The sequence below is a fragment of the Urocampus carinirostris genome, chromosome 15, assembly GCF_059441175.1.
Source record: "Urocampus carinirostris isolate Australia breed hairy pipefish chromosome 15, RoL_Ucar_1.0, whole genome shotgun sequence".
Classification (NCBI taxonomy): Eukaryota; Metazoa; Chordata; class Actinopteri; order Syngnathiformes; family Syngnathidae; genus Urocampus; species Urocampus carinirostris.
This window is the reverse complement of record NC_142363.1, coordinates 8275800-8296178: the sequence shown is the minus strand read 5'-3', so window position 1 is coordinate 8296178 and position 20379 is coordinate 8275800. Positions and strand designations below refer to the sequence as shown.

The window sequence follows — 20379 nt, the reverse complement described above, 5'->3', positions numbered from 1 at the left end:
TTAGTATTATGCAGGGCAGCACGGCGGCGCATTGGTTAGCGCGTGTGCGGCACAGTTCTAAGGTCTTGGGAACCTCCTGTGTGGGTTCAAATCCAGCTACCGGACTTCCTGTGCTTGCAGGGGTTTCCTCCCACATTCCAAAGACATGCATTTCAGGTGGATTGGCCGGTCCAAATTGTCCCTAGGTGTGAATGAGCGAGCGAGTTGTCTGTCCCTGTGTGCCCTGCGATTGGCTGGCAACCAGTTCAGGGTTTCCCCTGCCCACTGTCCGATGATTGCTGGGATGGGCTCCAGCACCCCCGCGACCCTACTGAGGATAAGCGGTGCAGCTAATGAGATGAGATGAGTATTAGATAGATAGATAGATAGATAGATAGATAGATAGATAGATAGATAGCTAGATAGCTAGATAGCTAGATAGATAGCTAGATAGATAGATAGCTAGATAGATAGCTAGATAGATAGCTAGATAGATAGCTAGATAGCTAGATAGATAGCTAGATAGATAGCTAGATAGATAGCTAGATAGCTAGATAGCTAGCTAGATAGATAGATAGCTAGATAGCTAGATAGCTAGATAGCTAGATAGCTAGATAGATAGATACTTTATTCATCCCCGAAGGGAAATTTTATGCAAAAACTGATCAGTCCACTTAAAAAAAAAACAATTTCTATTGTAGGGCTGGAACGATTATTCAATGCTGTTGACAAAAATCGATAATGAAAACAATCAACGGTAAATTTCTTTTTTCCAACAGATTAAGGTATCTTTACGTTACTATAATCTCTGCTGAGAGTCACACATGTGAAACAGCATCTATCTCAAACATTAACAAAAACAAGCTAAAATGGCAGCCTCAACATCAACTAAGTGTACCGAAACTCAAAGTTTAGGAGGATTTTAACATGGATTTGGCATATAAAAACTACTTCTAAAGTTCGCAAAACAGACCTCATGTATCATGGTAGCTTGGTTACGCACAAACATTTCAAGAGCAGGTTGGACAGTTGAACGAAACGGAGTGGCTCACCTCAGTAAGATTCATTTAATGTTCAAGCCAATACGGTTTCGATGAAATAAATAGTACATTTTAAATGAGTGAGCTTAATCGGTATGCCAGACTGTTCCTGACAAACGGATTTGGGATTAAATGCGTGCAGTCCGAAGAAACGAACGTCAGTTGTTAAAACATCAATAACGACAAACGTCAGTTGTTAAAACATTAATAACGACAGACATCAGTTGTTAAAACCGTTTGATTTCAAACTGTTTGTTACAGAGTTTGCTGTTGACCACTGAATGTACTTCAAACAATGCACATTATTTTTCTTTCATTTATTAATCAACTGTTGCTTGAGCGTCTATTTTTTGTTTACAGGAGGGTTCCCCCAAGGATTTTTCTTTTCAAATTGAAGACTTTTAAATACCCTCATAAAACCTCAGCTAATGAAATTTAGGACTGCACCTATCTCGCACCCATTCTGGCAAACATTTATAAAAAAAAAAAAATGCTAAATAATCTGTCAGAATAAGTGAAAATAACCACACAAGACAGGGACAAGTATCAGTTCCCATCCCGAAGTTAATCAGACGATGACAGAGGGTTAGGGACTGACTGTAACTAAAACTCTAATGTAATGGTCTAATTTGAGTTTTCCGACCAACACCTTGCATTTATCGGTCAAGGAGTCAGGGAAATTTAAAAGTAATTTTACAACACAACGTTCCATAATTTTGTTCGTTAACTTAATATTAATTTTGGGAATAACAGCATTATTTTTCAGTAACCTGGTTGATCTAACTAAATATTTGTTTGCGCTACGTATATTTTTTCGCGTGTTCACCTACGTTTTCGTGCATGTTCACGTACGTTTTCGGGCGCGTTGACACACGTTTTTGAGCATGTTTATTTAGGTTTTGAGTGTGTTTACGTACGTTTATGTGCGTGTTTATGGACTTTTTGTGCATGTTTATGTACATGCTTATTGTTATTTTATCGTTTACTGTTTTTTTTTTGTTGCACTTCAAGTAGGATTAACCCGTTGCTGGTGAGATGCAGTAAATATTGGAAGGTTCTTTAACACAACTACCTGTCCCTTCTTCTCCATTCAACTGACTCAAATGCGGCTCAGAAAAATGTCAAATTCTTTGACATACAACAACTGTTTTTTTCAAGTACCGGTATCGGAAATTGCTACTTTCCCTTGTAACTCGTCATTTTTATTATAAAATAATTCAGCTGCCAACTTACTTTTTGAGAGAGGTAGTAACCATAACTAATTCCTTTTTTAAAGTAGGGTGCCCAACACTACTTCTTTTACAATTATTAGTCCATCATGAAGATGACACAGGGGACACAATGAGACATTTGAGTTAAATGTGAGATCTTTTCAAGGCCTTAGTTTGGCATAACAGGTGGAAGACTTTTTAAAGTTTTTAAGACCTCGCAGGAACCATGTGCAGGGATAAAACAATCTTTACTTGATTTAATTTATTTTTTATTTGCTTGCACCTAAAAAAAGGATAGAGGTTTTTTAATAAATGAATGTCCCTACTGACCGACCACTCTGTCTTATTGGTTTTAGATACAAAACCGGAATAGGTACCAATAAAGAGATTCATTTTTTCATTGTACCCATTTTCTTGTGTTTATTATCATTTTCATGCAGGAATTAAGAAAATAAATTAACAATTATCTAATCACTTGACTAATCGGTAAAAGTACATGACTTGACTATTAAAATAGCCGTTAGCTGCATGCAGTACTACTCAATTGGCGACTGACCTCTGTAGTTAATAACTTCAATTCCCAGAATAGGAGTCATCTCTAAAACAGTGATGAAGGCTTTGTCCATCGACGTCAGTGGAAACGGGGACATCCGATGACGTCGTGCTACTTTGCTGATGTCCACAGCACTGTGGCCTTTACACACAATAAGAGTGACATCTTGAAAAGAAATTCAGATTTTCAAGGGCAATTATGTATTTTTAACGTACTGGCCCTCAGGATGTTCTCATTACTGCCACATCGGGACTGGACCTGGGGGACGACAACAATTGTTTGACTTGACTGGAACCAGCTCATCCACTTCAATTCCAACAGGGTTTGTACAACCCTTGTTCATGGCCAAATTAAAGCACTATTTTAAGGACTTTCAAAGCCAATATTTCAATTTCTTCAGTACAATTAATCATGTGATTCGCAAAGCCACAAATGTATCTGCGAATTTTATATGCTATATTGGCATGTGTATTTATCTAGACATATGATTTCTAGATTATGAGTAACTTGTGAATGTGTTAATATTTTAGACTGCATTGGGTAAAAATTGACAGTAATATGTACACTAGAGATCAAAAATAGAGAATTAGAATAATCTTTAAATAAAAACCCTCTTCACTGCTCGACTGTTTAGGGAACTTTTGTTGTGTCTATACCAAACTACTATATCACTTTTTCACAAAATAGATATGGCATTTCATCAAAAAAACTGTATTTTGCTAAAAATGCACTGATCAAATTTAAAGAATACTTTCAGGTGCCTCCCACTTAATGGTGCTTATCTAGCACATGGTGCTAATTTCCTTGATTATCTGTCAACCCATAGTTAACTGGCATTCTACCTGCCAGTGTCACTGGCTTTGCAAGATGGTGGGCCATTCTAAAGTGACTGAAAGCCTCCGGCAGCAGGTTGTCTGCATGAAAATGAAAGGGATGCCCCTATCAGCCATAGCAAGACAAGTTAATGGTTCCAAACTGCTGATTTCAAGAATATTGGGTCTTTGCAAAACTACGATCGCATTTAAGTCACCCAAGAAGGCTGGTCATCCATGGAAGACAAATTCAAGAGAAGACAGGTCACTGCAGAGGATGTCAATGGGTAATTGTTTCCTCAATGCAGCTGGAATTGCTCGCCAGTTCAGTGCGGAACATGGAAAGGATCGGTTTTACCATACAGTGTCTTGTTGTATGAGATTATTTGGACTGAAGGCGCACACTATCGTGATCAAATATCTTATTAGCCAAAAAGTCAAACAGCTAAACTGAACTTTGCCAATGAGTATGTTTTGTGGACAGAGGAGAACTGGTCCATGGTTCACATCAGCGATTAAAGCAAATGTATTTTATTTGGGTCTGATGGCAAGCATTATGTTCTGAGACACATTGGAGAAAGACTTCTTGCTAATTCCTGACTGTTGTAACCCTAATACTTTTTTTCTATGCCAACGTCGTTGTTGTTCTAATTTTGATCAGTGCGTTCTCTTATATTGATCAGTGCATTTTTGACAAAAATGCAGGCAAAATCCATTTAGTGAAAAAAAAGTGTTGTAGTAGCACGGTAAAGATAAAATATCCTTACATTGTTGAGCAATGAATATGGTATTATTTCAAAATCATTTAATTTTTATAAGTTCTTCTCTAATTTTGATCTCCATTGTAGCTTACATTTTTCAGTAGAAGGAAGTTCTTCCCAGTACAATTTATCACTTGGAAACGCTACCTGAATGCTTTGCCCGAAGTAAATGTCCATAATCGATGCGTAAACATTGCACTAATACACATTCATAGAGTCCTGTTTAGGTGTAGCAACCCAGACGTGGCGATGACGCTTCATAGGACAATGCCGTGCAAACTAATGACACAAGGGAGCAGTGTTGGCGTTATTTCTTTTAACAGACTTGTTGAGAAACATGGCAACGATTTCAAGCATTAACAGGCATTTTCAAGCACTTTTCAAATCTTGAGAACACTTCATTGAAATGCAAGCATTTTCAAGGACTTCAAGCACCGTATGAACCCTGTTCAATATGCCACGGACGTGCTTGAGTTTGATCGAAGAACTTTAATGGCTTATTGCTTTCACTGAGCGTGACAAAGAGGAGGTGCTCCCGCTCAAATTAAGATAATCCGTCAAGTTCAGGTAGATTCGGGCATATATACCCACGGGCCAGGTCGGGCTGGATTTATGCCTGATTTTACCTCTATTTTGTGCTACTGTATGTATTAGCAGTCCATATGTTAAAATACAGTGATACGGTACACGAATCTTTATACATATTTATACATGTTTTACTGTATGCTGTGCTGTGTTAGGAAAGTCTGATTCCTACAGGGGTGCTGTGAGACAAGAAAAATAAAAGAGGTAAGGAGATGTGGTGAAGACAAGTAAGAATAAACACATGAAGTGTAGTACCCATCTGGTGGCATACTTATTTATTTAGCAAGGTAAACACTACAATAAAGTGTTGTAACTAGTTAAAATCTTCTGTTTTGACTAGAGCAAAAACCATGTAAAAGAAAGAACGATTGTCAGAATCTGTGCAGCTTGACAAGATCACAGGAAGTACGTTCATAATTCCCGGAGGAATCTATCCCTTTACCTCACTAAAATATGTGAAGTGGCGTGGGGTCCAAAATAAGATGAAATAGGTAGGTACCGAAATTGGGCCTTATTGAAATGTCTTTTAGAACAATTTTAGCATAAAGTGTTTGCATGTTTATCCAGTTAAAAAATAGCATAATGGGTCTAGCTCTGTAGGTAGGGTGCTCGTCTTGGGATCAAGGGGATCCCAGTTCGAATCCCGGCTCGTCCGTGTTACATGTCGAAGTGTCCTTGGGTAAGACACTGAACCCCTGATACCTCCAATAAGCAGGTTAGCGCCTTACATGGCTGCAAGGCCGCTATTGGGAAATGTGGAGCACATTGTAAAGCGCTTTGGGAAGTCATTGACTTGAAAAGCGCTATATAAATGCAGATAATTTCATTTTCGTTTCATTTTGTCTTTACAAAGCACAATTTGGAATATTTATATCATGCTTGATTAAAAAGGCTGGACCAGGAAAACAAAGAAAATAAGTGAAAAACTGGAGGAACTGTTATTTAGTTGGTAGAAAAAGCTATTTTTGCACACAAAAAAAACAATTTCGAGACAGATGCAATTCTTTCCCATCTATGTTCACGTTAAGGTGTGTGTACCTTAGGTGTCGGGCATGACGCAGTGGAAAGGCGAGAAGTTGCCTGGGTGGCCCGTGGTGACTCAGAAGGGGTAGAGCTCAAAGAAGCAGAATCTCGAGGAAGCACCTGAACGCCTCGAGAAATTATCGAGTCCGGAATCTACAGGTTAAAAGAGCAGAGACGTTAAGTTTAATAATGTCTTTCTTAAATAATATTGGTTTTCTGATCACCAACACATTTTGAAACAGGAAAAGAAAACGTGCAACAAGGATATGATCAATTAAAACAGAAAAACAACCCAATGTACCTGTGTATATTATAATGTATTGGATGATCAAAAGCTGTCAAGCGTGCAGATATGTGCCTATGACAAGGTTTGTACACCTTTTTCATGGCCAAATTCAAGCACTTTTTAAGCACTTTCATGGCCAGTTTTTCCAGTACCTTTTGAGAAGGATCCAGCATGATCAAAATAACTTTTTTTTGGGGGTTGACTTTGACAACTACAATTAAGTCACTATCTTGCTGTTGGCACATACTTTGTGCTATTTTGAGAGGTTATATTTGTGCCAATGGGCTGCTGTAAACTGACATGAATTCTGCAGTTAAGCTTTAATAATGCTTGTGAAGCTTGGCTACGGCACACAAAAAAGGCTCTGTGGGTGTAGGGTTATAATTGAGTTCAATACAGAAAACAAAAAAAAGAAATAAGTACTATACTTATAAAAAGCAGGAAGATGAGCCAAATTATTTTAATGATAAAGATTGCTCCGAAGCAGAGTGCATTTAAGCGTTCAATCTTAGAGACTGCTGATCTTTTACTTTGTTTTACTCATCTTAATTTTCATTTTTTGATTGTTTTTCAGAGGACCCGTGTGTGTTAAAATAGAATTGTAAATACTTTTTGTTTGCATTTTAACATTTATTTAGAACACTGAAGAGTGAATATTTTTTTATATTTTTTGTGGATCTGAATATTTTTAAATTTTCTGTGTTTTTCAGTGATCACATGCAAAACATATTACTAATTACTAAATAAGTCGGTGCATAATGTTTTATTTTTAGTGATAATATATTTTAGATAATATATGAAAAATAAAAATAAAATCTGAGGAGCTGTTGGGGAGCCGAAAGGCAAGGCCTCTTCTCAGTGAGAACCGGTTTTCGAAAGAGAGCTGTCCTCTTAGGTGCGACCAGTAGTGGGCATTGGGGTTTCACATAACGCCATAATGACAAGCCACAAGAGCAGGCATGTCTGCGTCATTTTCGTTCACCTATTATCTTCATTTGTTAAATCATCTTTTATTGCTTGGGCTATATAGTCAGACTGCCAAGAAACATGGCCTTTGCAACAATTATGCATTTTAAGCACTTCACACAAAATTCAAGTATATTCCTAAACTTGAAAACACAAAATTAAAATCTAAGCATTTTCAAGGATTTAAAGCCCTCATACAAACCATGCTATAATGAAATTGAGCTTCAAAGTTTAACAATTTACAAACCAAACGAAATCGGGCAAACAGGAACTGCAACGTTTAACACTTTGTCTGACAAAGTATTGTAAAAATTATTATTTCCCCCAATAAAGTACCGTATTTTCTGGACTATAAGGCGCACCCAAAAACTCAAAATTGGCCAGAAATTTGTAAGTGTCCTTTAAAACCCAGGGCGCTTTTTTTTTACTGACAAATAAAGTGGATAAAATAGGAAATGACTGGTTAATCAAATAACATTGCGGACTAAAATCGCAACGGGAATCTAACCCGGGTCACGGCAGCCAAAGTGCAGAAACCTAACTACAAGACTACTATTGATATACACAATAATGATCAGGCAGTACAACCCTTGATTTCAATGAAATGTAATCAAAGTAGTTTTCCAAAACACCCAGAAGGTGGCAGGAACTTCCCATAATGGATTATCTCTCAGGCATTGGTGTCACAGGCATCCACGTGTGACAACTGTCAAATCACAGGCAAGAAATGACACATACAGAGCAGGGTTGAAGTGTTAGCTGTTTTTTACGGATCAATTTACGAGAGAGAAAAATAGGTGAGTAAGAACATGTCTAGAAAATCTTTGAGAGTGCCAGACCAATTCAAAAAGGTTGATAGGGGAAGAGAGTGGAAAGTTGGATGAAGGTCTGAGGCAGATCGATTTCAAGCATAGTAATCAAAATATTCTAGTATTATACTTGGTAAATAAAGGGTTGAATAAAAGTTGATCGTTTTTTTTTCATTATTTTTGTAAGTTTCACCGTATCATATCTAAAATCAAGGAAAATCAAGATGTGACCAAAGATTTGGATTCCTTGTGAAAAAGGGAAATAGGGCACGGCAACGTTACTACGATTATCAGGACATAAAGGGTTCATAGACTTTTTTCACGGCCAGATTCAGGCACTTTTCAAGGACTCTCAAAGACGATTTTTAAAGAACTATTAAAGGAAAAAAATACGAATTTTGTTCTACATAGAAGCCATTGTTTGTATTTTCGTTTTCTAGCCATAGTTTGCGGCATCTGTATTTTCACCAGTCCTCTTGGGTTCAATGCTAGGGGCTTAAAACTTTGCATGACAAGGCCATACAAACTAATGCCAGCTGCCGTTAATAATTAGGGAAGAAGAAATGCACTGGCAAAGCATAGCCACCAGAGAGTAGGCTTGGTAGCATTTTTAGCAGAATTGTTTTATTTTTCTTCATTTAATGCTTGGTCTATCGAGTCACACTTGCAAGAAAACATGGCAATGATTTCCAGCATTTAGAAGTGCTCCACCCAAAATTCTAGCACTTTTTAAACCTTGGAAGCACAACATTAAAATTCAAGCAATTTCAAACATTTCAAGCACCTTGGACATAATCCCCTTCTGCTAAATAACTTATTTTTCCTGTGAGTGACATCTGCAGTTTTGTACAGGTGAGTGTATTTGCGTCCTGGACAAGGCACGATTTCAGACTTTGGTTGTTTTATTTAAAATCACAAAACAAAATTGCAACAATTCGGGACATTTTAACACTTCTGATTATCGTTAAACACTGTATTAGAAAAATAATATTTGCAAACCGTTAATCCCTCTCTGGTTGGTAATAATTAGATGGATAAAAGGCAAAAAGGAGGAGTCTCAAAAGCAATTTGAGACGTCTGAAGCAGTCGATCACTTGAGTAATTTCATCAGGCTGCCAAAGCACCTCCAGAATCACAGTGGAGATTATACAACCCAACGCCTGGATTAGTCCTATTCTAGTCACTTGTAAACCGACTCTGACATATACAGTACAAACCCTTAGGAAACAAAATTCATAGCTTTCTGAGATTCGGTACAAATGGAAAGTAAATACTCCCTTCCGTAAATACAAGCTTTTAATGGAAAATAAAACACCTGCTCAAAATGTGAATTAATATTTCTTTTCTTTTACAGATTTTACAATGATGTTGAATCAGATGAAAAAGGTGAGGCTGTCTCTCTTGTCAACATGGAAATATAAAGTTAAAAATATATTAAATGGTTCTGTTTATTCAGTATTATAGTCATTTCTTATTTAGCCCTCTTATTACACCGGCGCCCGTCTTTTACGAGCGCTATGTCAACTGTAATTAATATAAATTAATGTGAAGGGTCATTGCCATGCTTTTTTGAAATAATAAATCTTAAGTTATTACTAGATGTTCACTATGTGCGGTCCCTTCTCAAGCTTTCTTCATTTTCCTCATGTTGAGGTTTTTTGAGTTTTTCTTGCCCTTATGTTGGTTCTAGATCAGGGGATGGTGTAATACACGTCCGTGAACACTGCATCACTGGTTAAGAGGGCACAGCAGCGCCTGTACTTCCTGCGGAGGATGAGGAGAGCCCACCTGCCCCCACCCTCCCTCATCACATTCTACAGGGGCACCATAGAGAGTATCCTGACCAGCTGTATCTCTGTGTGGTGTGGAGGCTGCAGCGCTACCGACTGGGGTAGTGTGAGGAGGGTAACGAGGACAGCAGAGAATATAATCGGGACTACACTTCCCTCCATTCAGGACATTGGCCAGAAGCGCTGCCTATCCCATGCTAAGAACATTATCGGGGACCCCTCTCACCCCCATCATGGACTGTTCACTCTGCTAGCCTCTGGGAAGAGGTACTGCAGTGTGCGGTGCAGGACCACCAGGTTCCGCAGTAGTCTAGTCCCCCTGGCCATTAGACTGTTAAATGGTCAATCTAACATATAGTTAACCTAAATCTAAACGGCTGCTAATCTGACTTTTTGCACTACTGGGAGTTCTTTATAGCTTGCCACTCCTTGCACATTTGCTCTCTGCACTATTGTACTCACAGCGTTATTGTTACAGTGTTAATGTTACTGTTTACCTGACTTGTTAACCTGAATGCCCATTTTGCACATCTGGTTAGCTACTCCTCTTGCACTATCGGCACTATGGTAAAATACTATACGTAGCCATAATACAATACAACTTTTACTTATATCTGTACATTCGAGGAAACTGTGCCGGTCAGATGTATCGACATTTCGTTCTGTATACACGTGTACTAGAATGACAATAAAGTAGATCTGAATCTGAATCTGAATACTAGTCTGAAAAAAATAGTCTGTGTAATAACCTGTGAAGCCCTTTGAGACTCTTTGTGATTAAGGGCTATACAAATAAAAATGACTTGACTTGACTATGCTATAAATATTAGGATTGAAGATATTATTGGGGGTCATTCAACACTTTTCTTGGAAAAATGGGCACTGGGTTATTACATTCTTTATCAATAGGGCGATGTATTAAGTTATTAAAAATTGATCATTTGTTTAAATGCAATGATCATTTTAATAGGTCAATATTCCGTATAGAGCACAGGTATCAAACAAGCAGCACGCGGGCCAGCTAAAACCCATCAAGCGCTTTAATCTGGCCCGGGAGACAACGCTCTCCATTTTTTTTCTCTATCCATTTCTTTCTCTTTTTATAATTTCTTTTCTCTCCCTCTTTCTTTTCCTTTTCCAATTTCTCTTTTTTTCTAACTCTCTCTTTTTCTTTCTCTGTTCCTTTTCTCTCTCTTTATCACCATTCTCTTTCATTTTTCCATTTCTCACTCTGTCTTTCTTTCATTCTTTCTTTTTTACTTTTTTCTCTATTTTTTTCTGTCTTTTTCTATATCTTTCTTTATCCGTTTTCTCTCTTTCTTCTGATCTCTCCTATTCACTCTCTCATTCTCATTATCTTTTACTCGGTCTCCCTTGTTCTCTTTAATTTTTTTCTCTCTTTCTCTTTAATCTACCAGTCTGGCCGCTGTGAGATTCTTTTCGAGCATATAGTTTGAGCGCCTAACAACTGGATAATGAGGACTAGTCATTTGAATACACTTTAAAAAAAAAATCTTAATTTGAAAGCGTGGTCAATCGAATGAAACTGCTAGGAAACGTGTCAAATGAAATTATTTAAAGCATTTTAAAGCACTTCACCTAAATTGCAAGCATTTTCTTGACATTGAAAATACAAGATTAAAATCCAAGCATTTTCAAGGATTTCAAGCGCCCATATAAACCCTGTCTTTGAGTTTGAGATTTTTTTGGGGATGTAGAATTGTTGAAAACTCAAAAAAAATGTTGAGTTTTCTCCCCCCACTTTAAATAGCCAGAAGATTTGACAGGATGAACAGATAGGATAGGAACAATGATAGGATAGGGAGTGAAAGGTGCCTCACCTGTGGATCATGGGAACAGGAGCAGGTGAAATGAGTGGGAGGGGCAGGTGTGTTGCCAGGAACATAAGGGCCTCCCTTAGCCATGACCACAGCATGGCTGGTCTGATGGGCACGGAAATGGCATGCATGGGTCACAACTTAACACATGTAAGAAGAAGTGAACAGATAAATGACATGTTTTTTGTGCATTTTAAATGAAAAAAAATGAGATGAATGAAATATTCACCCGAATCATACATTTGACACAATAGAACTTCGACAGTGCTGCAACAACTTGTAATTACCGTAAATTCTGGACTACAAGCCGCTACATTTTTACATTCTAAATACAGCAGCTCTAAATATGTTGGGGTTTTTTTTTGCGGCAGCACAGAGGAAAATGGCGAGCTGCTCTTTTCCACTTCGCATGCGCCTTGCGTTGACGTCTGGAAATATCTATGACGTCTTTCAAGAGAAATTAGTCAATATTTTTGCCAATGTAATGATATAATACATAAAAAGAGCAAAACAGGAGGTTTGATAGTACTCAATTCAATACTTACAACGCAGTTACGCTATTTAAACTTTTTCACCCACTAATCAAATCCTCAATTTATGCCTTTGATTTGAACAGCGGAGGACGTTATCTTTTAAAAAAAGCTACACTTCTCTTTCTAGGTAATCAGCCATGTGAAATTTCTTATAATCCTCTAGGAACGATTACTATGCAATTTGGTCAATTTGGTGGTAACTTCCAATTACAACACAAAGATGACTTCAATGTCTGTGTTACAATTTGGCACTATCATCCACGGTGTGGTTGGCCTAGCGCTGTCGCTTAGAAATGTAGGGCTCTCATTTTATGCGAATACGCTTTAATTAGCATTTTCTTTCGTCAGAGTAGTAAATATTTGCCATAATGAATGGGCATTTGATCTGAAAACTGGTGCAGTAAACAGAATGGAGCAGAACTGAAAACATAGGGAAAGTGTAGGGTAAAGGGGCATGGCGCCATTAGCATTACGTAGCCATAGGCGTCTATGCCAAATTTTCCATGCGTTTGGCGCCATGCTCCAAAAAACAGAAATGTGCTTGATTTTGTTCCTTTTTAGACATCATTGTAAGAAGATTGTACAGAAAAGGAATTTTGTATCCAGAAGGCCACACTCTAAAAACTGCAACAACACACAATTTGGGTAACTACAGTACTTGAGTTAATTTGCCTAACAAAAAAATGTGGCATTTCAATTCAAAAAAGTGTTTTAAACCCCAAATGTTATGTTTGGAAAAATAAAAAATTTAAAAGATATAAAAAAAAAAAAAAAAGTTTGTTGTCGTACCTCTAAGTACCTTTAACCAGGGGGACATTGCACGGAAGTGGAATTAAGAAATCTAGGCTAACTGAATAAGGGCAGATCGATCTAGTCTTGGCACATTTAGTTTTTATCGGTTGTGTGGCTATGTCGGGCCAGCTGTTAAATGGAAGTTCACAGAATTTTCAAATAGACCCCAAGAATCGGTCTTAAAATCACAAATCGGAAAATGGAAAAGTTTCACCCACAGTCTTTTACGGCCGCTGAAGAACTGCTTAGAATGGAGTTTTATAAAAACATGAAAGCAAAGTTACCAGAGATGTAATTTATATTTCTTATAATCTTCTTCACATCTTCACAAAACTCCTGACGGAGCTGTCGCTCAGTTGCCATAAAAACGATGCGCAACATTTTTCCATTTTCCGATCCGCAAATCCGAAATCGTTCCTAGTTGCCTATTTGAAGATGCCGTGAATCCCAAATACTGTATCTCCAACTGGCTTGATATACAATACCGTGAAACAGTCTGGGGATCACCAAGACAATTTTGTGTTTTCCATTAAACGGTCACAATTTTGCTCATCAATTAAGTTGTACAATGTCAGGGTTCTTTTGCCCATATTATTCTCTCGCTTTTTGTAGGCTAGTCCCACATATGGCTTTTTAAGTCCCTCTTGGATTCGCCTCTTCAGTTGGACAATGGTGTTTTGAGGGGCATTTACAGGACTGTCTCAGAAAATTAGAATATTGTGATAAAGTTCTTTATTTTCTGTAATGCAATTAAAAAAACAAAAATGTCATACATTCTGGATTCATTACACATCAACTGAACTATTTCAAGCCTTTTATTATTTTAATATTGCTGAATTTGGCTTACAGCTTAAGAAAACTCAAAAATCCTATCTCAAAATATTAGAATATCATGAAAAAGTATACAAGTAGGCTATTCAACTAATCACCTGAATCATCTAATTAACTCGAAACACCTTGCGAGGGTTTCCTGAGCCTTAAAAACACTCAGCTTGGTTCAGTAAACTAAATCATAAGTATGGGGAAGACTGCTGATCTGACTGCTGTCAAGAGGACCATCATTGATACCCTCCTGATGGAGGGTAAGACACAAAAAGAAATTTCTCAAAGAGCAGGCTGTTCACAGAGTGCAGTTTCAAAGCATATCCACAAAAAGTCTGTTGGAAGGGAAAAATGTGGCCGGAAACGCTGCACAACCAAGAGAGATGACCGCAGCCTTAACAAAATTGTGAAGAAGAGCCGCTTCCAGAATTTGGGGGAGCTTCAAAGACAGTGGGCTAAACCGGAGTCCAGGTATCAAAAGCCACAGTTCACAGATGTGTCCAGGAAATGGGCTACAATAGCCGTATTCCCATGGTCAAGCCACTTCTGAACTCAAGACAACGGAAGAAGCGTCTGACTTGGGCTATGGAGAAGAAGCACTGGACAGTTGCAGAGTAGCCCAAAGTCCTCTTTTCAGACAAAAGCAAGTTTTGCATTTCATTTGGAAGTCAAGGCGCCAGAGTCTGGAGAAAGGCTGGAGAGGAGCAAAATCCAAGTTGCTTGAAATCCAGTGTGAAGTTCCCACAGTCAGCAATGGTTTGGGGAGCCATGTCAGCTGCTGGTGTTGGTCCACTGTGTTTCATCAAGTCCAGAGTAAATGCAACTGTGTACCAAGAGATTTTAGAGCACTACATGCTTCCATCTGCTGAAAAGCTCTATGGAGATGAGTATTTCATTTTCCAGCATGATCTGGCACCTGCCCACAGTGCCAAAACCACCAGTAACTGGTGCACTGACCATGGCATCACTGTCCTTGATTGGCCTGCTAATTCCCCTGACCTGAACCCCATCGAGAATTTGTGGGGTATAGTTAAGAAGAAGATGAAAGACACCAGACCTACAAATGCAAATGAGCTGAAGGCCGCTATCGAAGCATCCTGGGCATCAATAACACCTCAGCAATGCCACAGGCTGATTGCCTCCATGCCACGCCGGATTGATGCAGTAATCCGTGCAAAAGGATTCCCAACCAAGTACTGAGTGCATCAATGGACATTTTCAAATGTTTGATTTAGTTTTGCTGTTATAAAATTATTTTTTTTACTTGGTCTGAGGAAGTATTCTAATATTTTGAGATAGGATTTTTGAGTTTTTTTCAGCTGTAAGCCAAAATCAGCAATATTCAAATAATAAAAGGCTTGAAATAGTTCAGTTGATGTGTAATGAATCCAGAATGTATGACATTTGTGTTTTTTTAATTGCATTACAGAAAATAAATAACTTTATCACAATATTCTAATTTTCTGAGACAGTCCTGTATATTTGACGAAAACCAGATGTACATTGTCGTGTCCCCTGATGACACAAATCCTAGATATTTTTCTAAAATGCTTTTTAGATTTTACGTCTTGGATGGCAGAGAATGTCCTACATCCCAACCAGGACAAAACAGAGGTCTTAGTCATTGGTCCTGAAACTTTTACCAAAAACTGCAAGATTTTAGACCTTAAGATTAGGTGAAAAATGTGGGTGTTATTTTTGACTCATAGCGCAATTTTATTTCACATTGTTGTTAAAAATGTTGAAAAAATTGTTAAAATGTCATATTGTCAGATATAACGAAATTGTGAATATGCTTAATTGCTGCTAAAATTATCGAGAAAAATTGTTCAAACCTCACATTGTTTATTTGCTGTTAATAGTGTCAATAAAATTGTTTAAACCAAAAAAAAAAAATTCAAAACATAACTGAAATTGGGTTTCAGAGGTGCTAATGCATGCTTGTATAGCTTTTCGTTTGGATTATTGTAATGCCCTGCTCTCTAGTCTTCCCAAAAAGAACATTGCCACCTTGCAGCTATTACAAAATTCAACAGCACATGAGCTAATGGGGAGCAGGTGGAGGGGTCAAATTACACCAGTTTTAAAATGGTTGCATTGGCTACTTGTACATTCTATTTCTCAAACTAGAGGCTAATGCACTTGTCCTTTAACTTGGTTGTGCCTTACACCATTCTTTCTACTATGGTTTGCAGTTGTTGTGCTGTTTTCTGTCAGGAGTAGTACACAGTACTGTAGGAGATCTTCAGTTTCACATGAATGTTCTCCTTTTCTGGCCATTCCGAAAGTTTAATCACACCCACAATTGTGATGCTCCATATACTTGACTAGCTCAAAGGAAGGTTTGTGTTATAAATTCTATAACCAGTTACACATTTTTCAGCTGAGCTGAAATCATAGCAAAAGTGTTTTTCAAACAGCCATTAGCTTTCCAAGGCATTTGTTTAAAAAACACGATTATTCTTATTCATTAGGTGACCAAATGCCCCAGTCCAACCCTTAATGCCGATCGCCAAGCAGGAAAGCCATGGGTACCAATGTCTTAGGTACGACTCAGCCAATGCTCAAACCTGTGACTTCCTAGTCTCTGAGCGGTCACCCAACCCTAAGGCCACCGAACTTGTCCTTCTAATGCAATTAACAAACAAAATGTACAATTAAAACACGAGAGTGCTAGTTGCTGGAAATTGGCCTCTGTACACCTATGTAGATATTGCATTAAAAAGAAGACATGTTTTGCTTAAAAAGTCATTTACCACGTTGACCCTGTAATGAGTGTATTTCTAATTAGATTAAAGCTATTTTCATTGAAAAACACGGCTTTTCTTTAACGACTAAACCTTCCAACGGCAGTCCGCTTGACTGGTAAAAAAACATAAACGTGTCTGTACAATGTAACAATGTAAAATATTTACTCCTAAAACACATAATGCCGATGGCTAAAAAAATAATAATAATAAATAAATCTGCCTAAAAACATTCCAGCATCGTGTGACGTTCCTTGTTGTAATCTGTTCATTTCGCTCCATAACTCCCCTTAAAAAATAAACAGACTCGTCAAATGATTTACAATATTGTCGTCAGTCGCTGACCTTTTTGACATTACTCTTGGCCAAACGCGTTTTTTTTTTTATCACAATCCACAGCCTGCATTACACGATAGGAACCTACATTGATAAAACCGAGACAACCTTCTTTAGATTCAAAGACCTTTAGCCAGTAATAAGAGATTCAAATGATGACTGAAACATTGATTAGCCAATGAAATTCAGAACAGAACGATAAGCAGATATTCACTCTGTATTCAAATAAGACCCCAAAATAAACGTGCATAAAGCCAATCGTGATTCATTTTTACGCAACATTACTACAGGCAAGTATGCACAAGGCAAACATTTACAACTCATTCAAAATGTCTAAAAAAAAATGGGCCAAAGTAAAATACACATTTGCATAGTTTTTATAGCTGTAAACATGTCATCTCCAAATGGCCTTTAGAAAAATGTGTAAAATACAATGTTTACTTTTTGAAGTTGTGATCAAATTTGAAGGTAAGGCTTCAAGCTATCGTTTCACATGTTTTTCGAGCTATGACACCCATGTTATACTACTCTGCAGTCCTTTTGATTGCAGAAAAAAAAATTGGCGAGAATAAAAACGTTCTATTTCTGTGTGTTCCAACTCGGATAACTCAATGTTAGCTTGGGACAAAACCTCATAGTCTTTCCTTTCAGAAGAGACCAAAACTGTCCATGTCCTCCAAACGGTTTAAGAACAGCATACAATTTACTTTGGGTACGTTTTGGACGTGGATTTTAGACAAATTTTACAGCAATGTTAAGGAGTTAAAAATAAGGATATTTCCACGCAACCTCAAACTTTTGAATGGTAGTGCAGCTGCGACATTTAATCCTGGCTCGGCAAACGTCCAACTGATTTAGCCAAAATTTGCCAGCCAGACTAGATCAAACATAGCGTATACACTTAGCCTGGATTTATTTTTTCCACCTTTGTGCAATACCCCTTTTAGAGGCTTCACAACATTTCACCAAACACATTGGTATGACCAACCAGTTGCTTACCTTGGCAGCGATTGCAGCTGCAGTGATGTGGGAGGAACCATGCTGGTGATGGTGATGATGGTGGTGGTGTGCATGTCGACTTCTGCGCCTGTCATCATCCTCCTCGTCCTCATCCTCGCACTGAGTGCCGCGCTCCATTGTGTGCGAGTGGGTGTGCGCGTTGCCGTGTGCGTTGGACAGCAGAGAAGGAGATGGCAGCTGCTCTAGTGCCGCATGGACCGATTTAACCCTGACCATGGCCTCACGCAGCAGGTCGATGGCATGGGGTAGAGCAGGAAGGATGAACTGAAAGCACTCCTGGAGAAACAGCGCAGTGCATATAAATATAAGGATGACATAGTTCATTTTGTTTGTCAGTTTAGCTAATGTATGCATGCCAGCTAACGAATCTGGACTATGTGAATAAGCAAGCAGAATTCTGGTTTAAGAAACATCCCAAAGGTCATAAGAGGTAATAACCACTGCAACTTAGAATATGTGTAGCAGCCATTTTGAGCTTGAGCAAAGCTCCATTTTTTAATCTCACATCTGCTAAAAAATGATTAACATAGTGGTCATAACATCTGTATATGTAAATAAGAAACTCCTTAGCCTTGGGGTCTCAAACTCAATTTGTCTGGGGGCCGCCGGTTTTGGGTTTTAGGCAAAGTGTGGTAGTATTACATCAAACATTCCACTGCTCTCATTTTTTTTTTCTTCAATAACTGAGATCTAAAGATAAGATAAAAATATGTAAATAATAATAAGGAACATAAGAAACCAGATGCGGTATGTGAGTCGACAAATCTAATTAGTAAGAGAGCATGTGGTTTTTCGCTAGTCTCTCACACTCGCTCACGTTTATCATTTACTCTCACTCGCATGTTTCGCTTTCTCACCCGTGTGTGTCTTGCTCTCTTCCTCTTTCTCTTTCTCTATCCCTTTCAGTATCTCCTTAGAGTTTGTCTCTCAGTCTCTCCCCCCTGTGTCCATCTGTGTCTCTCTTTCTCTGTCTTTCCAGTGTCTCTCTCTTTTACTGACCCTCAGCCTCCCTCACTGTCTGTGTCTGTCTCTCTCAGTCTTTTTGTCTCGCTCTCCCGTGCGCCAGTCTCTCGCTTTCTCCTCTTATTCCCTGTGTCTGTCAATCTTTGCCACTCATTCTAGGCCCTTCATTTTACATCTCTTTCTGTCTGTTTGACTCGGTTTCATGATTTCAACGGAAGCGGCCAGCCAAGTAAATCAACTTTCAAATATCGTGTTTAAAACACACTTCGAACAGAACTCGCGTTTTGCCAGCTAGTATTTTTGGGGGGGAGTTGCGGCTGCATTTGCCTAAACAGCCTGTACAGAGGTGGCATTTATATCAAACCTGTGCAGGCCACACTGATGTTAAACCTTCATATTAAGCGGCCCTTGGACTGAGAGTTTGGGTCAATTGCGACTTAGACTATAATTTTTGGTTTCTTATAAGTGTGCTTCTCTACCTTTAACTGATATTCCTAAGCCCGAGCTATAGCGCAAGATTTATCGTGATATGACGTATTGTGAGCACATGACTTCTCAGTTAAATGGCATTCATAACTAGCAACAAACAAGCATTCATTCATGTGACAATGTCATAATGCTGCTGCTGCTGCTTCTTCCCCGGCCTATCTATACCTTTTACCCGACTAATGCTCAGGAGAAAACCGCAGATAGTAGCAGCCAAAAACCATACTTGCTTCAGCATACATTTTCATTTTATAGCAATTACTATTTATACTCATATTTACACCGATTGGTCAATGCATATTTTTTGAATTAACAACGCCTCCAATAAAAACATAACACGCATTATTCTGCCTAAAATCTCAATATACAGAAGTCTTTCTGGGCGGCTGGCTTCTACTTTTGTGGAAACAAATACGAGGAGATCCTCTTTTTTTATTCTAACATAATTGATTCACTAGTCTGTAAAGACGTACTTGAATGAGTTTGGTGTGAAAGACTCAGCCGGGCACTAACCCAGGGGCAAACAAACATTTTCAGGATGAACACAAACAGAAAACGTAAGCCAACAGGCTCTTTTATTACTGGTTATCTAAATGTTTTTCTCAGCATAAGGACACAAATTACAAGGTTACATAATTTTTGTAAATTGTATTACCATTAAAGATATTTTCTATAAAAATTAATACATTTGAGACTTAGTATGTTAGGTACCTTAGTAGGAATATACTTCTAATTGACAAAAAAAAAAAAAAAAAACTAAAATTCTAAAATTACGGATGGTCCAATCTGATCCCCAGGCAAATATCACTAGCTCTAGATCAATTGTTTTCAGTAGAAAACAATCAAACAAATTCCCCCAGAAAAAATGATATCCTCAAATAAGTTAGTGGGTTTAGTATTGCTGCCATGTTGCAATTCCATTTAAGATTTACTGTTAATTTAGTCTTCGTGTTTGGAGTCTGTTTTCCTCCACCAACAAAGAAGTCGCTATGATATGAAGACGGAATAGCCTTATGCTCGATATGGA

At 38.2% G+C, this 20379-nt stretch overlaps 1 protein-coding gene across 2 annotated transcripts in view; it reads right to left on the bottom strand.

The window, feature by feature from the left end:
* Positions 1 to 20379, bottom strand: part of gphna (gephyrin a) — a 61721-nt gene that overhangs the window by 26505 nt on the left and 14837 nt on the right. The window contains exons 7-11 of one of the 2 annotated variants that reach the window (XM_088354494.1): positions 17883 to 18179; positions 11657 to 11758; positions 5980 to 6117; positions 2999 to 3041; positions 2787 to 2924 (exon numbers count right to left, since the gene is read on the bottom strand). In XM_088354494.1, coding sequence (XP_088210620.1) covers positions 2787 to 2924; positions 2999 to 3041; positions 5980 to 6117; positions 11657 to 11758; positions 17883 to 18179 — 718 coding nt within the window. The remainder of the gene's footprint in view (positions 1 to 2786; positions 2925 to 2998; positions 3042 to 5979; positions 6118 to 11656; positions 11759 to 17882; positions 18180 to 20379) is intronic. The other variant, XM_088354496.1, reaches the window with a different exon arrangement.